Genomic DNA, 23,389 nt, shown 5'->3' with positions numbered 1-23,389 from the left:
CTATGACTTCTTGGCCAGTTATTCATATACATCCTATGTACAAAATATGCTCATTCCCATCCCAGGACCTGTTCCCCCAAATTTCCATCCAATAATGGTGTCAGGTTTTAAATCCAGCACCTAGTGATCATTATCAAGTCTATAGGTGGCTCCTTTGGATCCAGGACTCATGAACTAAAAATGCAAATTAGCTGACCCATACATCTGCCATATGATGACAAAACAGAAGTGGGATATAACCACAATAGTCACTGGTTTGCAGCAGTTTCAAAATCACTTTGGGAAAATGCCACCAGATGCCACAATTCTGGGGATGGAAATGTTGCTTCATGAAGTGTCAGTCCTGTTCTCTGTTAGGAGCTTCTCAGCCCACTGTCCTGTGAGGTCTTGGTTCCTCCCTCTGAGATGTCTTTGTTTTATCAACCTTCCTGTCCACTTCTGAAGAGGACCTTGGAGAATATGACCCTCTTGATGGATGGCCCAGTTTCTCAGCTTGCTTTCTGCACATAGGAAGTTGAGCCTCCATGTCTTTGTATAATTTCTCTAAGGTTATGCTGGCAGCAATTTTGCCAGCGTAGCTCTCAAAACCGTTGTCGCTTTCGGGGCACCTGGGTGGCTCAGTTGGTTAAGCCTCGGACTCTTGATTTTGGCTCAGGTCATGATCTCAGGGTTTCTGGAGCAGAATTCAGTGATCACTTACATACAACACCTACTGCTAATCACATCAAGTGCCCTCCTCAATCCCCATCCCGCCCATCCCCCACCACTTCCCTCCATCAACCCTCCGTTTGTTCTCTAATTAGAGGGTATTATGCTAAGCAAAATAAGTCAATCAGAGAAAGACAAGTATCATATGATTCACTGATATGAGGAATTTGAGAAACAAGACAGAGGAAGGGAGGGGAAAATGAAACAAGACGAAACCAGAAAGGGAGACAAACCATAAGAGACTCTTAATCTCAGGAAACAAACTGAGGGTTGCTGGAGTGGAGGGGGGTGGGAGGGATGGGGTGGCTGGGTGATGGACACTGGGGAGGGTATGTGCTATGGTGAGCACTGTGAATTGTGCAAGACTGATGAATCACAGACCTGTACCCCTGAAACAAATAGTATATTATATGTTAATTAAAAAATAAAAAAAGACTCTTATGATTTCCTTCCCTCTCTCCTTTTTTCTTTCCCCCCTTCCCGTATGTTCATCTTTTTATTTGTTAAATTCCACATATGAGGGAGATCATATGGTATTTGCCTTTCTCTGAATAACTTATTTCATTTAGCGCTCTAGCTCCATCCATTGCAAATGGCAAGATTTCATTCTTTTTGATGGCTGAGTAATATTCCATTGTATATATATACACCACATCTTTTCGATGGACATTTGGGCTCTCTCCATAGTTTGGCTACTGGGGACATTGCTGCTATTAACATCTGGGTGCATGTACCCCTTCAAGTCTGTAGTTTTGTATCCTGTGGAGAAATACCTAGTAGTGCAATTGTTGGATCATAGGGTAGTTCTATTTTTAACTTTTTTTATTTTAGATTTTATTTATTTATTTGAGAGAGAGAGCTTGAGTGGGGGAAGGGCAAAAGGGAGAGGGAGAAGCAGACTCTCTGCTGAGCAGGGAGCCCGACATGGGGCTCAATCCCAGGACCCTGAGATCACGACCTGAGCCGAAGGCAGTTAATCAACTGAGCCACTCAGGTGTCGCTATTTTTTTTTAAAAGATTTTATTTATTTATTTGACAGAGAGCGAGCGAGAGCAGGAACACAAGCACGGGGAGTGGGAGAGGGAGAAGCAGGCTTCCTGCCTAGCAGGGAGCCCGATGTGGGGCTCGATCCCAGGACCCTGGGATCATGACCTGAGCTGAAGGCAGACGCTTAACGACTGAGCCACCCAGGTGCCCCAGGTGCCGCTATTTTTAACTTTTTGTGGAACCTCCAAACTGTTTTTCAGAGTGGCTACACCAGTTTGTATTCCCACTAACACTGTAAGAGTGTTCCCCTTTCCCTACATTTTTGCCAACACCTGTTGTTTCTTGTGTTGTTAATTTTAGCCATTCTGACAGGTGTGAGGTGGTATATTAATCCGGTTTTGATTTGTATTTCCCTGATGATGAATGATGTTGAACATCTTTTCATGTGTCTGTTGGCCATCTGTATGTCTTCTTTGGGAAAATGTCTGTTCATGCCTTCTGCCCATTTCTTAATTGGATTATTTGTTTTTTGGGTGTTGAGTTTGGTAAGTTCTTTATAGATTTTGTTTTTTTAAAGATTTTATTTCTTTATTTGTCAGAGAGTGAGCACAAGCAGGGGTAGCAGCAGGCAGAGGGAGAGGCAGGCGCCCCACTGAGCAAGGACCCCGTCGCAGGACTTGATCCCAGAACTCTGGGATCATGACCTGAGCTGAAGGCAGACACTTACTAACAGAGCTACACAGGCGTTCCAGTTCTTTAGAGATTCTGGATACTAACCCTTTATCAGATATGTCATTTGCAAATATCTTCTCCCATTCTGTAGGCTGCGTTTTAGTTTTGTTGCTTACTTCCTTCACTGTGCAGAAGCTTTTTATCCTGATGAAGTTCCAATAGTTCAGTTTTGCTTTTGTTTCCCTTGCCTCTGGTGACATGTTTAATAAGAAATTGCTGTGACTAAGGTCAAAGAGGTTGCTGCCTGTGTTCTCCTCTAGGATTTTGATAGTTTCCTGTCTTACATTCAGGTCTTTCATCCATTTTTGTGTCTATTTTTGTGTGTGGTGTAAGGAAATGGTCCAGTTTCATTCTTCTGCATGTGGCTGTCCAATTTTCCCAACACCATTTGTTGAAGAGACTGTCTTTTTTCCATTGGACATTCTTTCCTGCTTTGTCAAAGATGAGTTGACCATAGAGTTGAGGGTCCATTTCTGGATTCTCTATCCTGTTCCCTTGATCTATGTGTCTGTTTTTGTGCCAGTACCATACTCTTTTGATGATTATAGCTTTGTAATAGAGCCTGAAGTGATGCCTCCAGTTTTGTGTTTCTTCTTCAGAATTGCTTTGGCTATTCAGGGTCTTCTTTGGTTCCATACAAATTTTAGGATTGTTTATTCTAGCTCTGTGGGAATTGCTGGTGGTATTTTGATAGGGATTGCAATATATGTGTAGATTTCTTTGGGTAGTGTAGACATTTTAACAATGTTTCTTCTTCCAGTCCATGAGCATGGAATGCTTTTCCCTTTCTTTGTGTTCTCTTCAATTTCTTTCATAAGTGCTTTATAGTTTTCAGAGTACAGATCTTTTACCTCTTTAGTTATGTTTATTCCTAGGTATCTTATTGTTTTGGGTGCAATTGCAAATGGGATCCATTCCTTGATTTCTTTTTCTGCTGCTTCATTTTTGGTGTATAGAAATGCAACAGATTTCTGCACATTGATTCTATATCCTGTGACTTTGCTGAATTCAGGTCTCAGTTCTAGCAGTTTTTTGGTGGGGTCTTTTGGGTTCTCTGCATAGAGTATCATGTCATCTACAAATAGTAAAAGTTTGACCTCTTCCTTGACAATTTGGATGCCTTTTATTTCATTTTGTGGTCTGATTGCTGAGGCTAGGACTTCCAGTACTCTGTTAAATATTAATGGTAGGAGTGAACATCCTTGTCTTGTTCCTGACCCTAGGGGAAAGGCTCTCAGTTTTTCCCCATTGAGGATGATATTAGTTGTGGGTCTTTTGTATATGATGTTGATGTATGTTCCATCTATCCCTGCTTGTTGAGGGTTTTTATCAAGAAAGAATGCTATATTTTGTCAAATGCTTTTTCTGCATCTATTGAGAGGATCATATGGTTCTTATTCTTTCTTTTTATTAATGTAAGGCTAACTTCTTTTTTTTTAAGATTTTATTTATTTATTTATTTATTTATTTATTTATTTGACAGAGATAGATACAGTTAGAGAAGGAACACAAGCAGGGGGGAGTGGGAGAGGGAAAAGCAGGCTTCCCGTGGAGCAGGGAGCCCGATGTGGGGCTCGATCCCAGGACCCCGGGATCATGACCTGAGCCAAAGGCAGCTGCTTAAATGACTGAGCCACCCAGGCGCCCCTGTAAGGCTAACTTCTTTAGAATGTTTAGGGTGATACATTCTAATGTTTGGGGTGTTATATCCTAAAAAAATATTTTATATATATATTTATATATATATGTATATAAAAATTATTTTATATATATATGAGAAATTTTTTTCTTATACAAGATATCTGATATAGGATCATATATATGTATATATGTATATAAACACATATGTATGATCTATGTATACTATATAGTTATCTTCTTTAGTCACAAACCAACACATTTTATTTATTTGTTTGTTTTTTAAGATTTTTTTTTTTATTTATTTGACAGAGAAAGACACAGCGAGAGAGGGAACACAGGCCAGGGGGAGTGGGAGAGGGAGAAGCAGGCTTCCTGCTGAGCAGAGAGCCCATGTGGGGCTTGATCCCAGGACCCTGGGATCATGACCTGAGCCGAAGGCAGATGCTTAAAGACTGAGCCACCCAGGTGCCCCACAAACCAACACATTTTAAAGGGTGTTCCATGCCAATGAGTACTTTCTCACACCATAGTTATAAATGGCTTCCACAGTGTGATTTATTTTTAATTTTTTTTTAATTTTGAGGTTCCTTTATTTGTTTATACATATTTATATACATTTTCATATCTTCTTTTTTTATTTTATTATTTTATTATTATTATTATTATTATTTTTTTAAATTTTATTTATTTGAGAGAGAGAGAATGAGAGATAGAGAGCACGAGAGGGAAGAGGGTCAGAGGGAGAAGCAGACTCCCCACTGAGCGGGGAGCCCGATGCGGGACTCGATCCCGGGACTCCAGGATCATGACCTGAGCCGAAGGCAGTCGCTTAACCAACTGAGCCACCCAGGCGCCCTTTTTTTATTTTTTTAAAGATTTTATTTATTTATTTGACAGAGAGAGACAGCGAGAGAGGGAACACAAGCAGGGGGAGTGGGAGAGGGAGAAGCAGGCTTCCAGCTGAGCAGGGAGCCCGATGCGGGGCTCGATCCCAGGACCCTGGGACCATGACCTGAGCCAGAGGCAGACACTTAATGACTGAGCCACCCAGGCGCCCCCATTTTCATATCTTCTTAGAAAATTGAAATTTTATTTTTATGCTCCACAATGTGATTTAAATTGATGCATAGTTTTCCCCTCTGTGGAAGTAAGAACTTGTAACTAACCAATCCCTTACTTCTGCACATTTATATTGCTCCCAACTCACTTGCTAATATAAATATAATTAAAATGATTATGGACAACCTTATCTTTTTGACAACTTTAATTATTATAAATCTTTTGGACAACCTTAATTATTCCTCAGGGTAAAACTACTGGGATTTAAACTCCCAGATGGAAGGCTATAAGTGTTGTGTGTATGTGTGTGTGGGGGGGGCAGATAAGCTTCATAACCTAGTGGCCATTTGGTAAAGAATATTGATTTTTTATCCTAAAAACTGATGATGCACATGTAATTTTCCCAAATTCTATTCAACATGACATGTTAACATTAAAACCTTTTTATCAAATAGAGAGTGAAATGGCATCTTTACTTTTCCTGGGTTTGATTGCTTGAGATGGTGAATGTATTTCTTTTCTTTCTTTGTTTTGACTTGTTTTTTTTTTTTCACATGGATTGCAGTTACTGAGAGAGATGTGTTAAAAGATAGAATGTGATTATAGGCTTATTTAGGTCCTTTAATGGTGTCGACAATTCTTTTATGGATTTTTGTATCTATGTTAGTAGGTGCATACAAAGTTAGGATTATTATGTATTTCCCTTGTATTGACTCTTTTATCTTAGGAAGTATTCCTCTTCATATCTAATGCTATTTCTTGCCTTAAAATCTATTTACATGATACTAATATATCCATATCACTTTTCTATTGCTGGTGTTTGCATGTTGTATCTTTTTCTATTTTTTTGCTTTCAACTCATCTGTGCATATACTTAAAGTATTTCTCTTTATTTTATCTTTTAAAAGTGTTTCTCCTTAAAAAGCAGCATACATTTAGGTCTTTTTAAAACATCCAGTCTAATAGTCTTTAATTGACTTATTGAGTCCATTTACATTTCATGTAATTACTTATTGGTAGGTTGTAAGTTTATCATCTTGCTAATCCTTCTATCTGCACATCTATTTTATGTTTCCTCATTTCCAATTTTTTTTTTAAGAGAGAGAGAGCATGTGAGTGGGGTGGGGAGGGGCAGAGGGAGAGAAAGACAGAGAATCTTAAGCAGGCTCAGTGCAGAGCCTGATGCAGGGCTCAGTCTGACGACCCTGATATCATGGCCTGAGCCAAAATCAAGAGTCAAACACTTAACCAACTGAGTCACCCAGGTGCCCCTCCAATATCATTGTTTAAAAAAAGTTAATGTTATTTCTAATAGGTCATTTTAACTCCCCTATTTTTTCCCATCTATTTGCTTTTTGTACAATTCTTTTAGTGATTACCCAATGGATAGAAACATTTATGCTGGACTTACTAATAACTGTGTTGAATTTTCCCACTTAAAACACAAAAACTTTAGGGACACCTTGGTGGATCAGTCGGTTAAGCAACTGCCTTCAGCTCAGGTCATGATCCCAGGGTCCTCGGATTGAGTCCCGCATCAGGCTCCTTGATTGGTAGAGAGTCTGCTTCGCCCTCTGTCTGCTGCTCCCCCCTGCTTGTGCTCTCTCTCTCTCTCTCTCTCTCTCTGGCAAGTACATAAAAATAAAATCTTTACAAGAAAACTTTACACAGTGTAACTCTCCAGACTCAATTTGTTTTCAAATGCATGAACCATAGTCTTATTTTTTTTTAAGTACACTCTACACCCAATGTGGGGCTTGAATTCACAACCCTGAGATCAAGAGGCACAGGCTCCACTGACTGAGCCAGCCAGACATCCCCGTGAACCATTGGTCTTGCTCCTTCACTGCGCGTGGACCTCAGAAAAATACCTCATCCACTACGGTCACTCAAAAATAGTCACTAACACTGACTCCTTCATTCAGTTCCAAAGCCCAACATCTTTCCTATAGACCAGAGAATCTCCAGCAGTCTCTGCACCAACCTGTTTCCATCTCCTCAGTGGAATCATTTGGATCCAGGAGTCTGGCACCCCTGGCTTTTCTAGGTGGGTTAGAATTTGAAGCCTGAATTCACTGTGTTCACAAAAAGAGTTTGTATAAATTATGACCTCATGGAGCATTTTACTCCTTCTTGTTTCCGGAATGTGGTTGGAACACAAAACCCGAAGGTCACATGGGAGGAAGGAAGGGAAGTGTTGGCCAAAGATGCCACCACCCACATCACCTTCCTTCCCTGTTGTGGATGAAACCAGAGAGGGACCCCTAGAGCAGGCTGCAGGGCCAGTATGATCCCTGAATTCCTGTGCCTCCTCTGCTTTGGTAAGTCTCTTGGACCTGTCGACCGGAATTAGAGATAAAGGTAGGTGGAGAAAGATGTGACCACTAGAATTGGAAAGAGAAGTGGTAACATCTGCTTGTCTTTACTGATTGCTTCATGTGTGTCAGGAATCTTGGGGGAGGCTTTAGATACGTCTTACCCATCAAAGGTTCTCCAGTATGCAAATACATTTCATGTCCATAACTGTCCTGTATGCTTCTAGCATCCCTATTTATTTAAAATTTTATTGACTCAATATCTTTATTTTGTTTTATTTATTTTTTTGTATCTTTATTTTTTTATTTTTTTTAAAGATTTTATTTATTTGTTTGACAGAGACATAGCAAGAGAGGGAACACAAGCAGAGGGAGCGGGAGAGGGAGAAGCAGGCTTCCCACCGAGCAGGGAACTGGATGCGGGGCTTGATCCCAGGACCCCGGGATCGTGACCTGAGCTGAAGGCAGATGCTTAACCGACTAAGCCACCCCAAGGCGCCCCTTAATATCTTTATTTTAAACAGGCACATTCATCTGAAGATGGAAATTTTACGCCACTAGCTTAAATTAAAAAATAAAATTTAAAAGAAAAGCCAGGGTCACTTAGCAAAATATAGAAGGTTAATGTAAACATATATACGATGCAAAGGAAGAAGACATTAGGACATTCTAGCCATGGGCTGTTGGCCATCACATTTCTGAGCCCATGGCCAGCTACTTATTTATTACAAATGGCAGTTGGCCAGAGACAGATGTATAAGAAGGTTGATCTCTAGCTTGAGAAATTCTTTGTTGTGATCAAAGGAGTGGACATGATTTGAAAGGGTAATACCGGTTTGATCAATGCTATAGAATACCATGTCACTGCATCCCCTGAAATCATCTGTAGAGCCCCTGTGGTTTGTATTCCATCCTGTGGGAAATACTGCTCTGACCCTTGCAAACAACCTGCGTGATGGAAATCAGACCCGTGTTGATAAATGAGGACCAGAGACTGACAGCTCATGGTTCCTGCTCAGGGCCACACAGTGAGTGAGCAGAAACCTCAACATTCAAACCCAGGCCTGTCTGGCTCCAAAGTCACTGTTGTTTCCACTTGGTCGTAATGGGATATTAAGAATGAGGCGTGGGCTCTTCATAATGGGAAAGTCCTTGGGGTGAGTCAGCAAATGCCAGGTTGGGAAAATTATAACGACATGAAAGCGGAGTGCTTCAAAATGTGCAGGGGCATAGAGCTGCGGACAACTCAGGATGTCTGTTTGCTGGTGCTAAGAAAGCCTTCTTTGCACAAATAGGGACAGTGTGGGTCTTAGCTCGATTGGGTCCCAGCGATGTGATTGGTCTTACACAATAGTCTCTGATCCCTAGATTCTAGGGTACTCCATGGGGCTTTCATTGCCTTCAGGCTGGTCTATCTGGTGAAATGAGGAAAGGACGGTATTATAAGTTTGAATCTTTCTACCATCCTTGAAAAATCTGAGCCATGCTTAACTTGGGGCATCTCTTCTGTTGGCCAAGGTGCTTCTTACTATGTTCCAGGATTGTGTAGACACTGGGGATGCTAAGGAGAACAGAATAGAGTAGCTACGTTCCAGGTGTTGACAGGACAGTAATGCCTTGTGTCTCCCATGGCATGAGTACACAAACACTCTTAAGGATTAAGGGGCTTGTGGACATTGGGGAACCAGGACAGGTCCTGGGGCTGTGGGAGGAGTGAGCTGCACAGGAGACCTTCTGGGAGAGTGGGGAAGGAGCCGAGAGCACAGCTGCAGCCACAGTCCAGTGTGGGGAAATGAGAAGCCCCAGATGCATGACCTCCAGGGTCCGAGCTCAGCAGCAGCCCCCGGGGAGGCCCCTCAGGACGGGGCTCCAGGTGGATGCTCAGGTCTCATGGACGGTTCTCCCGCAGGGCTGTGTGCCGGCCAAGGAAGCAGGACAACTGACGGTGAGTTCCTTCAGTCAGACCCTCCCTCCCCTTCACTCCAAAGTCCCCGTGTCCTGTCTCTTTCCTTCAAGGGGCTTCCTGACAGCAGACGAGGGCACCAAATCCCGTCCCCAAATCTGCTTCCTTCCAGAGTCCCTTCCCAAGCCCTCCCTCAGGGCCTGGCCCAGCTCGGTGGTGCCTCACAAGAGTAATGTGACACTGCAGTGCCAAACGTCTACCAAGAATGTCAACTTTGTTCTCAGAAAGGGAAAAGTTCCACTGCAGTCCGTGCAATCACAGGCTTCCACAGAGGGCCTGGCTGAATTTCACCTCACTGACCTAAAAACCGACAATGCTGGAGAGTACAGCTGTGAGTACTACAGACTAGGGAGCCCGTACGTAAGTTCGCGGCCCAGTGACGTCCTCCTACTGCTGGTGACAGGTGAGGAGGTGCCTCGGAGGGACATAGGGTCTTGCAGGGACAGGTGTGCGGGAGGAGCCCGAGGGAGGGAGGGAACGAGGGGAGATGGAGAAACACAGAACAGAATGACCTGGCTCAGCTTCATCCAGGGCTTGTTGGGGAAATCTTCCCACAGTCAGAGTGGAAAGAGGGTGAGACCAGGGTTCTGTCATTTTCGCCCACTTGGCGGGAACCCCTGCCAGGAGAACAAGGGAGGGTGGGGGACCCCGGGCTTCTCCCCATGACCGTGGAGCCCTCCTTCTCTTCCAGGAGATTTAACAAAACCTTCCCTCCAAGCCCACCAAAGGGGTGAGGTGACCGCAGGAGACACCGTGACCCTGCAGTGCCAGAGGCCAGACAATATTTTCGTGCCTGTAATGTTCGCTCTACTGAAGGCGGGGGCAGCAGAGCCCATACGGGTCCAGAGTCCTGCAGGGAAGGAGACGGACTTCTCCCTCCGGACTGTGACAGTCAGTGATGCCGGGAACTACAGCTGTGTGTACTTTCTGATGAGGCCTCCCTTCCTGACCTCACAGCCTAGTGATCATCTTGAGATCCGGGTGACAGGTGAAGTTTTGCATGATTCTTAGGACGTTTTAAAAATTTAATTAATTAATTCATGAGTTTGTTTTTATTTTGGCTATTTATTTTCTTTCTCCTGTTTTGTTGACCTATAACCGACTTATAACACTGTATTAGTTTAAGGTGTGAGTCTTTTTTTTTTTTTAAACTGGCGAGCATTTCTTCTGTTACTTTCTGATTCCTGTTTCTCCTTCACTTTCCCGAGCATCTCCTTTTTAATCTCTCCTTTCCTAGTTTCTAGTCTTTGGTGTTTGTTGCTTTGCATTCTTGGAGAATGTCTCAGGCTGTTCTTCCAAACGATCCATCCCGCCACCACCAGAGCCCCTTCTGCCACCCTGGGCGTCACTTAGAGTTGTGGGACATCCTGCTGATGGCAACTTCATGGCGGTACCTTTCTCACTCTTAGAACACGGTGCTCCCCCAGCCGCCCACTTTTCTGGCATAGACGTGGTATCTTCTAAACTGATCTTCTTGCTTCATTGGATGCTACACCCTGCTCCTCGGTGGTGTAAATGTTTGCGTGTGTGTTATGGTTAGCGAACGTTCTGTAGTTGGAAAGCAAGGTCCGGGCGGGGGCTGCTGAGGGATGCAGAGGGCATCCTGGGCTTGGTGGGGTCATCACATGTCTCTCCCCGTGGACTATGTCTCCAGGGAGCATTGTTGCTGATGTCTTCAGACATGAACTCTGCACTCATGGCACGTGTGAGCTGGAAGATTCAAGTACAGGTTCTGTCTAGGAGTCAGGGCCAGTGGTGAGCCCTAACTCTTCTTGGGTGAAGCTGAAATGAAATGCCTGGTGGTTCCGATGCTCAGCTACTAAGCTTGAATTTTCTTGAGCTCACTGGCTGCACTAAGCCTTTGCTCTGAGGAGGGGAGCAGACGGAGCCCTGAACTACTTTCATTCTCCGTGCAGCACCTTTGGGTTTTGGGGTTGCTCCTAAGCCTGATTCCTACTACAAGGAAGGAGAAGGGGGAAAGGGCAGTGTGGGAGGCAGGAAATGAGATGAAGAGCAAAGAAATGAAGGAAGAGCGGTACGGCAGAAAGAATAGAAAGGAGACAAAGGAAGACCCACTACAACTCTCAGGAAATGTCACGTGTGTTTTGAGTGATTACAACGTCAGTGAAGGTACAGCTGACCACTGTCCAGGAAGCACAAGCAGGTGCAGGAGAGTCACGTTGGGCAGATCCGCGTGAGAAGGAGGGATGCTCCTTTCCAGCTGGTGCTCACCCTCTTCTCTCTTTCAGCTCCCCCAGATGCCACGTCGGGGGATTACATCATGGGCAACCTCATCCGACTGGGTCTGGCTGCCATAATTGTGGTGATTATGGGGGCTCTCATGGTGGAAGCCTGGTGCAGCCAGAAGGAGTCTCCACGTGGATCGACATGAAACAGCTGAGCGCCTCTCTTGTTCATGGGCTGGTGTAGTGACACGGGGTTCTCTAAACACCAAACTCTACCATGGGACTTTTTGTGTTTTTCAACATGGGCACAGATGGCTTTTTGGTAGGATATTTCTTCACCATATGGGACTGTCCTGTTCATTGTGGGAACACTTAGCACCGTTCCTCTTTCCCATTAAAGAGCAGTTGAAGCCCCAGTCATTGTGGAAGAAGATAACAAGCAAGTACTACTGTACTTTTTCCAGGACCCCTAGATATGGAGGATGGGAGTGGGGTGGTGTTCCCCTGGCGGAGAGCCCGTGTTTGGAGGCCAGGAGAAATATTCCTTCTCTTCCTCCCTTTCCGATCTCACATCTGTCCTTCTACACATAGGCTCCACAGCTGTCCAGGGGGAATGATGCATCCTTGGTCAAGTAAACAGCTTGTGTGAGATCTGGTTCTCCTCTACCCTGGGACAGAAGGTGCACATGAGGAGATTTGGGAAGCTTGTAGATGAGATGTGATCCCACGCATTTCCTGACATTACCTAAGACCCAAAGTGGCCCCTGCATCTCCTGACAGTATCATCTAGGATAGTGACAGGAGTGACCAGGAACCGTCCCCCATATTGAAGGCTTCTTGGTGCTCAGGATGACATAAATTAAGATAGTTTCATTTGGTTGTAAAATTTTTTGTGTGTCAAAATCAAAATTAATAAGGTATATGGCACCAGCTCACTTTTACTGTTACTAGGATACAGAAAAGTGGAATTTAACCACAAATTCCATACCAATTAAGTGTGATACAGCCTTCCACAGTGTTTTGGTAAAAGTAAAAGCATCATGACATCCTGGTGTTCCATTACCTGAGAAATTTGAGAATAAATATCTTTTACTTAAGTGTGATCTTGGTTTCTGAAATCAAAAGCTAAGAACCCGTGGCCTTGAAAAGGATTTTCTGAACTGTGGGTTTATGTCTGAGCCATTGAAAGGCAACAAAACTGCTCTCATAAATCATCCCTTGCTCTCAGGACCAAGCCTCAAATCATCAACATGCTCCTTTAGGTCGAGAAAGATTTGGGTCCGCTTCCCTTGAGACTTCTGGTACACAAAAATTGAATCAATGCCAAAACCGTTTACAAAAATGGAAGCATATTTTGAAAGCTTATATCTAGCTCACACACAACTCAGTCTAATTTTGCTACTCACAAGTTCATGATAGGTTTTATATGCGTGTATGGATTCTTAGAGCAACAGGGACCTCTAGGTCCAGAAACTGGAAACCAGCAGTGAGATGTTCTCTTTTATTTACGCCTGAAGATGCATCTTCCTGACTGTACTGATAGTCTCCCTTGGAGCCAAACTCAAAACTGAGGCTCCTTTTTTTGTTTGTTTTTTAAGGATTATTTATTTATTTATTTATTTGTCAGAGAGAGGGGGCACAAGCAAGGCAGGGGCAGAGGGAGACGCAGGCTTCCCGCTGAGCAAGGAGCCCAGTGTGGGACTCGATCCCAGGACCCTGGGATCATGACCTGAGCCACAGGCAGATGCTTAAGTGACTGAACCACCCAGGTGTCCCTTGGAGGCCCTTCCTGGAAGTGAGGTCCAAAGACACTGGCGACCACATCCCCATCTAAGCCGTGCTCACCGTTGTCTGACATAAACCACTCACTACAGCCAGACCACACTCCTTCCTACTCCCTGCCACCTCCCCCTCATCTAGAGCATTCCACTTTTTTTTAAATAAAGATTTTATTTATTTATTTATTTGAGAGAGAGAGAAGGAGCAGAGGAAGAGGGAGAAGCAGACTCCCCTGCTGAGTAGGGACCCTGACACTGGGATTATGACCTGGGCCGAAGGCAGATGTTTAACCCACTAAGCGCCGAAGCGCCCAAACATTCGACATTTCAAAGCCTGATTGGAGCCCAGCATCGTCGGGGAAGGTTCCCCCCCCCCCCCCCCCCCCGTCTCTGGCCCTCGTGTGACCTCCAACAGCACTTAGAATTTGTCATTTTTGTTCCTGCCGTTCTTCCTTGCAAGTTCATCTTCCTGCTTAAACTAAAGTGCGCAGGAGCTCACCGACTCTCCCCCAAGTCCAGCTAAGGTGTTCAGCATTCAGCAGGCGCTCAGGAAGTAATACGGACCCGGGTGTGATGCAAGTGAAGCACGGTGCTCTCCAACGCTGTAAAATGGAGTGGTCCCCAGCCCTGCCGATTTCGCAGAGGGGATGACTGACGAGTCGGGCCCGCCCCGGGGACTACAAGTCCCAGCGGCCCGTGCGGGCCTGAGCCTGTTCTTGGGGGCCCCGCAGGTTTGTCCCACTGAGCAGGGCTCCAGCCGGACGACATACTGGGACCTTTCACAGGGCCGAGTCTGGGGGCAGTTCGACACTCCCTGGATGCACAGGGCATTGTTGTTCAGTCCGGGCCGGGGGCGGGACCGGGAGAGGGCCGCTGCGGCCCGCGCGCTCCCGACCCGCGCACCGCCCGCCGCGCGCTCGCGCACGGCGGGGCCGCAGTGGGTGGGGGCTCGGCCCGAGGCAGCTCCGCCGGCCGCCCCCCGCGTGCGCGCCGCGTGCGCCTTCGGGAAGCTTCGGTGCCCGCCGTCGGCGCCCCGGCGCCCTGCGGGTCTGTGCTGGCAGAGGCCCGAGAGCCGCGTCCCGGGCGGCGGGAGAGCAGCCTGTCGCGTCTGGCGAGGAGGAGCGGTGTCCCCAACAGGTGAGTATCGGCCCCGCGCTCCCGCGTCGCCAGGGGAGAGGGCGTTGCGGAGCGCTCCCCGCGCCGGGGGTGCGCCGGGTAGACGCGGGCTCGAGGGCCGGGGCGCCCCGGGGAGCCGCCTGCGCTGGCCCCCCGCCTCCGCCTCGCAGAGGAAGCGGGGGCTCCGGGATTTCAGGCGCTTTGGGTGTGGCATCTCAGTGAGCGCCCTGAATATGCAAGGGGGTCTTCTCCAGAGCTTTCCCTTAGTGTAACCCATTTAATACTCCGAAGTCTTCAAGGAGGGCGTGCCATTTTGTATTCTTCTTGAGTAAATTTGACGTGTAAGATTAGGGTGTACAGCTGTGATTTTGATACATTTCTATGTCGCAGCATGATTGTTGTAGCGACATTTATCCCATTGTGTAATTACAGCGGAATATTACTGTCTGTATTCATTATGCGGTCCATTAGGTCTCTGTGGTTTATTTACTACTCGTTACAGTTTTGTACCCTGAAAAACGTTAGTCTAATCCCTGCATCTCCTGCTAATCACCATTTACTCTCTGTTGTTTTATAGGTTTGACTTCTTTAGATTCCCCGTATAAGTGATAGCATGCGGTACCTGTCTTTCTGGCTGGCTTACCTCCCTTAGCATAATGTCCTCAGGGTCCACCCACGTTGTTGTAAATGGCAGGATATCCTCCTTTGACGTTACATTGTGTATATGTATTACTTTTTATTTTATTTTATTTTTTAAAAGATTGTATTTATTTATTTGAGAGAGAGAGAATGAGAGATAGCACGAGAGGGAAGAGGGTCAGAGGGAGAAGCAGACTCCCCGCCGAGCAGGGAGCCTGATGTGAGACTGGAGCCCGATGTGGGACTCCATCCCGAGACTCCAGGATCATAACCTGAGCGGAAGGCAGTCACTTAACCAACTGAGCCACCCAGGCGCCCTGTCTTACTTTTTTTTTTTTTTTTAAGAGTTTATTTTCAAGCAATCTCTACACCCAACATGGAACTCGAACCCACAACCCCGAGCTCAAGAGTCACATGCTGCAGGGACTGAGGCAGCAAGATACCCCTGTACTACATCTTTTTATCCGTTCACCAGCTGATGGGCATTTGGGTTGTTTCCATATCTTGGCTCACGTGAATAATGCTTTGATAAGCATGGGTGTGCAGAGATCTCGTTGAAATCCTGTTTTCATTTCATTTGGGTATATATTCCCAGAAGTGGAATTGTTGGATCATTTCATAGTTCTATTTTAAATTTTTTGAGGAATCTCCATAGTGTTTTCCATAGTGGTTAGACCAATTTACCTTCCCACAACAGTGAACAAGGGTTTGGTTTTGGTTTTTGTTTTTCACCACATCCTCACCAGCATTGTTATCTCTTATCTTTTTGATGATAGTCATTTTGACAGGATGAGGTGCCATATCATTGTGATTTCGATTTGCATTTCCCTGATGATGGGTGATGTGGAGGTTTTTTCATGTGTCTGTTGACCATCTGGATGTCTTCTTTGGAAAAATGTCTATTTACTTCTGACCATGTTTTAATCTGATTGTTTTTGTTGTTACTAAGTTGTGTGAGTTCTTTATGTGTCTTGGAGATTACTCCCTTGTCTGGTATCCCCGTCTGTTTCTGTCTACTTTTGTAAGTTGGTTGTTTTCCATTGTGATTTGCTCAGTCTGCACATTTTTTCATGTTGTATGTCTTTGCTGTAGATTTTTGCTTTATGGTTACTGTGAGGTTTACATCGAACATCTCATAGATAACATAGTCCCCTTTCTGCTCTAGCAGTTTATCTTCATTTGCCTGCCAAAGTTTCATCCTTTTACTCCTCCCCTTGTGTATTTTTGATACCACAAATTATTTCTTTTTATACCGTGATTTCATCACCAAATTGGTGATTTTTAATGCTCTTTTCTCTTTAACCTTTATGCTATATCTAAGTGTTCAATATACTGTTCTAAAACTGTTACCTTTTTTCTAATGGTGGCTATCACCTTAATCAGAATTTTGTGTATTTTTGTCCTTCTGTTTCAGTTTGAAGAACCCCCTTCAACATTTCTTGAGAGGCGAGGGTAATGGTGGCGAGCTCCCTGAGCTTTTGTTTGTCCGAGAAAGTCTTTACTCTCCTTCGTATCTGAAGAGTTCTCTTGGCGCTGGCAATTTTTGTCTTTCAATATTTGTCATTCCAGTCTCTCCTAACCTGTAGAATTTCTGTGAGAAATCTGCTTATAGCCTCGAGGAGGTTCCTTTATAGGTTACTGCCTTTTCCCCCTGGCTGCCTTTACAATTCTTTATCGCTGTCTTTTGACAGCATTGTTGTAATGTGTCTTAGAGAAGGTCTTTTGCCTTGAGATAATAAGGTGTTCTGTTATTAATCCCCCCTGAGCACAAGCAGGGGGATTGGCAGGCGGAGGGAGAAGCAGGCTCCCCACCGAGCAAGGAGCCCAAAGTGGGACTCGATCCCAGGACCTTGGAATCATGACCTGAGCCGAAGGTGGACTCTTAACCAACTGAGCCACCCAGGCGTCCCTGCTTTGTGGACTTTTATGTCTAGTTTCTACCCCAGGGTTGGGGAATTCTTAGCTTTTGTTTCTTTAAATACAGTCTCCCCTTCCCCCTCCCTCTCTTCTTCTGGTGTACCCTTGAATCTTGTGCTTTTTCCTCTAATGGAGCCTGATGGTTCTTGTAGGGTTTGTTTTGTTTTGTTTTGTTTTTAAGATTTTATTTTTTTAAGTAATCTCTAAACCTAGCGTGGGACTCAAACCCACAATCCTGAGATCAAGAGCCACATGATCCACTGACTGAGCCGGCCAGGCACCCCTCCTGTAGGGTTTATTTGCTTTAGAAATCTTAGTTTTGGGGGCACCTGGGTGGCTCAGATGGTTAAGCATCTGCCTTCAGCTCAGGTCATGATCCCAGGGGTCCTGGGATGGAGCCCCGCATCTGGCTCCCTGCTCAGCAGGGAGCCTGCTTCTCCCTCTCCCTGCGTCCCTCTGCTTGCTACTCCCCCTGCTTGTGTGCATGCGCGCGCGCTCTCTCTCTGTCAAATAAATAAATCTTAAAAAAAAAAAAATCTTCTCTCTCATCTTCCACCTGAATCATTTCTAGATCCCTATATTCAGGCTCACCTATTCTCTCTTCCAGCTGATCTGCTCTATTTCTAGTGCTTTCTAATGTATTCTCCATCTCATTTATTGAGTTCTTCAGCTCCAGAATTTCCATTTGGCTCTTATTTAGAATTTTAATCTCTTTGGTAAGATACTCCTTCTGTTCATTAATTTTATTCCTGAGTTCGTTGTATTGCCTCTCTGAGTTTTCTTGTAGCTCACTGAATTTCCTCATAGCTCTTTTGAATACATTTTTTAAAAGATTTTATTTTATTTTTTTAAAGATTTTATTTATTTATTTGAGAGAGAGAGAGAATGAGAGATAGAGAGCACGAGAGGGAAGAGGGTCAGAGGGAGAAGCAGACTCCCCGCTGAGCAGGGAGCCCGATGTGGGACTCGATCCCGGGACTCCAGGATCATGACCCGAGCCGAAGGCAGTCGCCCAACCAACTGAGCCACCCAGGCGCCCCTAAAAGATTTTATTTTTAAGTTAGGCTTCACACTGCACATGTGGCTCGAAATCACAACCCCGAGATCGAGTTGCATGCTCCACCCACTGAGCCAGCCATGTGCCCCAGCCTTCTTTTTTTTCCTTTTTTTTTTTTTTAAGAGAGGAGGAGAGCAGAGCTGGAGGGGTGGGGAGGAAAGGGGCAGAGGGAGAAGATGGGAGAATCTTAACCAGGCTCCACGCCCAGCTCAGAGCCAGATGCGGGGCTCGATCTCAGGACTCTGAGATCATAACCTGAGCTGAAATCAAGAGTTGGACGCTTAATCGACTGTGCCCCCCAGGCGCCCCACCTCACCTCTTTTGAATTCTTTAGCAGATAACAATATTGTGTCTTTGGGTTTGGTTGGTTACTGGAAAATTTCATTTGCTTTTTGTAATGCTGTGCTGCCGTGATTCTTCACAGTGTTTGATGAGAAGTATCCCTGCCCCTGCACTTGAAGTAGTGAGCGCATTCTTACTTGGGTAAGGTTTTGTTCACTTTGATTCTGATCTAATGGTTCAACGGGTAGGTCACTAGGAGCCTTTCTTCTGTGTTCCAGAAGGTGGCACTAGGGCACAAGTCTTGGTTTCTCTTTGCCAGAGCTGCCTCCCAGCTAAGCTTGGGAGCATGTGAAGAAGCAGGTTGAGGAAAAGGTGGGGTGGCTCCGAGTGGGGGGAGGTGCGTGCTTAGTACTGCTGCTGCAGGTGTGTCCTTGCTGTGGGGACTCCTCGAAGGAGTGATCCCGGAGCTCCTTCTGGGCAGACAGTGGGAGAGTGTTCCTTCAGTTCTATCTGTTCAGTCTTGGAGGTCTCGCCTCTGAAATGGGGGTGTCGCTGAGGAGCGGGGGCCCCTCCAGCTGCAGCCGGGCTGCAGATTTTCACTCCTCACTTCATTGCCCCCCCTCTTCCACGCAGCCACCTGCAGGTCCCAGCCACCCACCTTCCATGCACACAAGGATGGATCTCTGGTGTCCTAGTGAGCAGTGCAGAGGTGCTTTTGTTCAGTTACAGATGTGGATTTGTTGTGCTCAGAAGGGAGAGAGAAAAGGACTGACTCCTGTCACCAGGATGCTAACATCCCTCTGGTTGTAAAATCTCGAGTGAGTTTAGGGGCGCCTGGGTGGCTCAGTCGTTAAGCGTCTGCCTTCAGTTCAGGTCATGATCCCAGGGTCCTGGGATCGAGCCCCGCGTCGGGCTCCCTGCTCGGTGGGAAGCCTGCTTCTCCCTCTCCCATTCCCCCTTGCTTGTGTTCCCTCTCCCGCTGTGTCTCTCTCTGTCAAATAAATAAAATCTTCAAAAAAAAAAAAAATCTCGAGCGAGTTTATAGAAGTGTATGTCCTTTGTGCCACAGGAGACACGATGTCACTCGCCCATAAAGCCGGGACCGGTGCTGTTACCTCGGCATCTCTCTTTGTCCCCAGGTCCTGGCACACAGTAGGGCCTCAACAAACACACGATGGCTGACTGACAAGATGCCCAGTATAAGCACGATTTTTTTCAAGGGTGTGAAAAGTTGCAAAGTCACCATAACTAACCAGTGAACGCCACTTCCAACCCAGTGAGCGCCACTTCCAACACCACCCCGTGGTCACCCACACCCACTTGAGGGGAGAAGGGCTGGCTCGGAGATGGAGAAAACCCTTTCCTTGCAGAGAAATACATGTGACAGTCTTAGCCCTGGCAATGAAAGGTTTTTGAACTGATCTTTTCCATCATCTCTTTTCATTCCCTGATACTCCAAGCAGGACAAGGCTCACTGCTTAGTGCCCTAAAACAAACCTCAAAATCCAAGTGGCTGTTCCAGAAAGGGGAAGACATGCATTCCTCCCCTGTCCCACATGCAGATGCATTTGTAGGTGTCTTCGTCAGCTCAGCCCGCTCTAACAGAAGACCGTAGACCAGGTGGCTACACCAGCAAATGCTTATTCCCACAGTTCTGGAGGCTAGAAGTCAGAGACCAGGGTGCTACCATGTTTGGATTCTTAGCAAGTGCATTCTTGACGGTTTACAGACCGCTGCCTTTTCCCCTGTACCCTCACATGGTGAAGAGAGATCATCTTTCTTGTGTCTCTTATAAGAAGAGACTAATCCCATTCATGAAGACCGCATCCTTATGCCATAATTCTCTCTCAAAGGCCCCACCTCCCAACACCATCACACTGGGGCTTAAGGTTTCTACATGCGAACTTTCGGGAACACGTATATTCCAGTAGAAGTAGGATGCTCCAACTCAAGTGCTCTTACTCTTGGCTACTCTTTGGCTCCCCTGCATGCATGTGCTTCCTTTCTCTCTCAAATAAAAATAAAATGTTTAGGAAAAAAGGGATTAAGACCTAAATGTAAAATCTAAAGCTATAGTAGTTACATAAGAAAACATAGGAGAGGAGGAGGAGGAGGAGGAGGAGGAGGGACTCGGCGGGAGGATGGGCTTGCTCTCAATTTTGCGCAAATTGAAAAGTGCACCAGACCAGGAGGTGAGAATTCTTCTCCTGGGCTTGGATAATGCTGGCAAGACCACTCTTCCAAAGCAGCTTGCATCTGAAGACATCAGCCACATTACACCTACACAGGGATTTCACATCAAAAGTGTACAATCACAAGGTTTTAAACTGAATGTATGGGACATTGGTAGACAGAGAAAAATCAGACCATACTGGAGAAATTATTTTGAAAATACTGGTATTCTCATATATGTAATGGACAGTGCAGACAGAAAAAGATTTGAAGAGACGGGTCAGGAACTAGCTGAATTACTGGAGGAAGAAAAACTAAGTTGTGTGCCAGTGCTCATCTTTGCTAACAAGCAGGATTTGCTCACGGCAGCCCCTGCCTCTGAAATTGCAGAAGGACTAAACCTGCATACCATCCGCGACCGCGTCTGGCAGATCCAGTCCTGCTCAGCTCTCACAGGAGAGGGCGTTCAGGACGGCACGAACTGGGTCTGCAAAAATGTCAATGCAAAGAAGAAATAAAATCTAGCCGAACGGAGAGACGCAGGAGCTGTGGGAGCTGAATTCTGTCCTGAAAAACACTAATTTGCTGCTTTCTGACCAAATGTTTTTCCATCTGCGTACAGCTACAGCTGTTTGAAGGCAGGGAACCACACAGTTTATAAAGAATCCCCGTTCCAGCAGCTTTAACTGATCTCTGAGGCTCAGTATCATTCTTCAAATAAAGGAATTATATTATTTCCTCTGCAAAAAAAAAAAAAAAAAAGAAAGGAAAAGGATCTTTGTGACCTTGAGTTAAGCAAAGATTCCTTAGGACATAAACGCTCAAGCCATAAAGAAAAAATAATTCATAGTTGGTGAGCTTAACCAAAATGTAAAACTTTTGCTCTTTAAGAGAGGTTTAAAAATGAAAAGACAAGTCACACAAACTGTAAGAAAAATACTTGTAAAGTAGATGTTTGTTAACAGACTTGTGGCCAGAATATGTATATATTCTTGCAATTCAGTATTAAGAAGACAAATAACCGAATTAAAAATGGGTAAATAGGGGCGCCTGGGTGGCTCAGTCGTTAAGCGTCTGCCTTCGGCTCAGGTCATGGTCCCAGGGTCCTGGGATCGAGCCCCGCATCGGGCTCCCTGCTCCGCAGGAAGCCTGCTTCTCCCTCTCCCTCTCCCCCTGCTTGTGTTCCCTCTCTCGCGTGTCTCTCTCTCTGTCAAATAAATAAAACCTTTAAAAAAATAAAAATGGGCAAATATTTAATCAGATACTTTATCAGGAATTAAAATAAATGTCATATAGTGACAGATGGTGACCATGCTTACCATGGTGAGCATCAAGTAACGTGTAGAACCATTGAATCAATATGTTGTGTGCCTGAAACTAATACAACATTTTTTTTAAAAACATTTTATTTATTTATTTGACAGGGAGAGAGAGTGAGAGAAGGAACACAAGCAGGGGGAGTGGGAGAGGGAGAAGCAGGCTTCCGGCGGAGCAGGGAGCCCGATGTGGGGCTCGATCCCAGGACCCTGGGACCATGACCTGAGCCGAAGGCAGATGCTTAACGACTGAGCCACCCAGGTGCCCCTTTTGATAAAAAATTTTTAAAAGGCCAGTAGTACGTGGGAAGACACTCAATATCATTAGCTATGAGGAAAATGCAAAATAAAGACACACCAAATAACTAGAGTAGTGATTCCAGAAAGAGGTTCATCCATGTATGGAAATTTGGGGTATGACCTAAGTGGCATGTCATATTGGTGTAACAAAAGATAGAGTGTTCAGGGTGGCATAATCATTTGTTGGGTGAATTTTTATGCCCCGTCCTGTTCTCTGCCACAGGTGAGGAGTACAGAAGAGGAGACCATCATCTTGTCCGGGAGGGGCTCTCAGCAGAGGTGAGAATGAGTGCACGATCCACTGGAAACTGTTCAGGGTCAGTGGGTCCGACTTCATCAACACTCATCATTCCCCTCAGCAGCTGTGGGACCTGTAGGTGGAGAAGAACCGAGAGAGGTCAGGCGAGGGAGGAAGAGGAAGATACGATTTCTCCTGGCCTCCAAACACAGGTCTCCGGCAGTGGAACTCTCCCCTCCTCCTCCGTATCTAGGAATGTTGAGAGGGCATGGGAGTGTTAGTTAGCATGTCTGCACAGCGACTGGGGCTTCAGCTGATTTAACGAGAGATGAGAGAGATGCTGAATGTTCTTGCAATGAACCAGACAGTCCTCCATGGTAAGAAATGTCCCACCAGCAATACCAATCATGCCACGTTGAGAAACATAGGAGGTCCCCACAAGGCAAGTTTGGTGTTGACACGTCCCCTATCACTAGGACAGCCCATGAAAAAGAAGGGTGCTCCGTTGTTTACTTGGGTCCATGCAGAGACGCCTTGCGGCTCTGCCAGGCTTCAGCCAGGACAGCCTCCATAACCAGAAAGAGGGCCGCGAGACCCAGTCGGAGGTGGTTTATCTCAGAGCACGCTCCCTCCTGCTCTGTCAGAAGTCAGAGCCCATTTGTGTGTCCTGGTCAGTGAGCTTACCATCCTGAGTCATCAGGGAGCAGAAGCAGAAGCACCAGGACACAGAATGCACTGTATTTCATTGCCTAGGATGATGGTTTCTTAAAATTCCTAATCAATTAAAAATACATAAATGTACATTGGTGAGGGCCAAGGGAGAAGTCTACACATGCGATGCATCGTGATGAAGAAGAAATAATGCGAGGAGGAGAATGGATGGGGAAAGGGGAAATCTTAAAACCCCCAAAGGCAGAGATTGCTGCTAGTCACAGGTTAGGTTTGTGGGGGAGAAAGTCTCCGTCCTGTATGCCACTCTGTGT

General features: G+C 45.7%; 2 protein-coding genes and 1 pseudogene across 2 annotated transcripts in view; all 3 read left to right on the top strand.

The window, feature by feature from the left end:
* Positions 1-7,343: 7,343 nt before the first annotated feature.
* Positions 7,344-12,688, top strand: LOC112806774 (T-cell-interacting, activating receptor on myeloid cells protein 1-like). The gene is made up of 5 exons (XM_025849163.2): positions 7,344-7,448; positions 9,352-9,387; positions 9,518-9,808; positions 10,097-10,393; positions 11,655-12,688. The coding sequence occupies exons 1-5, from the start codon at positions 7,415-7,417 to the stop codon at positions 11,795-11,797; spliced, it is 801 nt and encodes a 266-aa protein (XP_025704948.1). The 5' UTR covers positions 7,344-7,414; the 3' UTR covers positions 11,798-12,688.
* Positions 12,689-14,016: 1,328 nt separating this feature from the next.
* The window catches only part of LOC112806676 (uncharacterized), a 33,952-nt gene continuing 24,579 nt past the window's right edge, over positions 14,017-23,389 (top strand). The window contains exons 1-2 of the mRNA XM_073889068.1: positions 14,017-14,506; positions 22,392-22,447. Coding sequence (XP_073745169.1) covers positions 14,017-14,506; positions 22,392-22,447 — 546 coding nt within the window. The remainder of the gene's footprint in view (positions 14,507-22,391; positions 22,448-23,389) is intronic.
* LOC112806405 (ADP-ribosylation factor-like protein 3 pseudogene) lies at positions 20,486-21,290 on the top strand (annotated as a pseudogene).

This window comes from Callorhinus ursinus, unplaced genomic scaffold (genome assembly GCF_003265705.2).
Source record: "Callorhinus ursinus isolate GAN/ISIS: 27379988/994484 unplaced genomic scaffold, GSC_fseal_2.0 scaffold101, whole genome shotgun sequence".
Classification (NCBI taxonomy): domain Eukaryota; kingdom Metazoa; phylum Chordata; class Mammalia; order Carnivora; family Otariidae; genus Callorhinus; species Callorhinus ursinus.
Note: the sequence above shows the minus strand (reverse complement) of the source record. Positions and strands in the feature narration are given on the sequence as shown.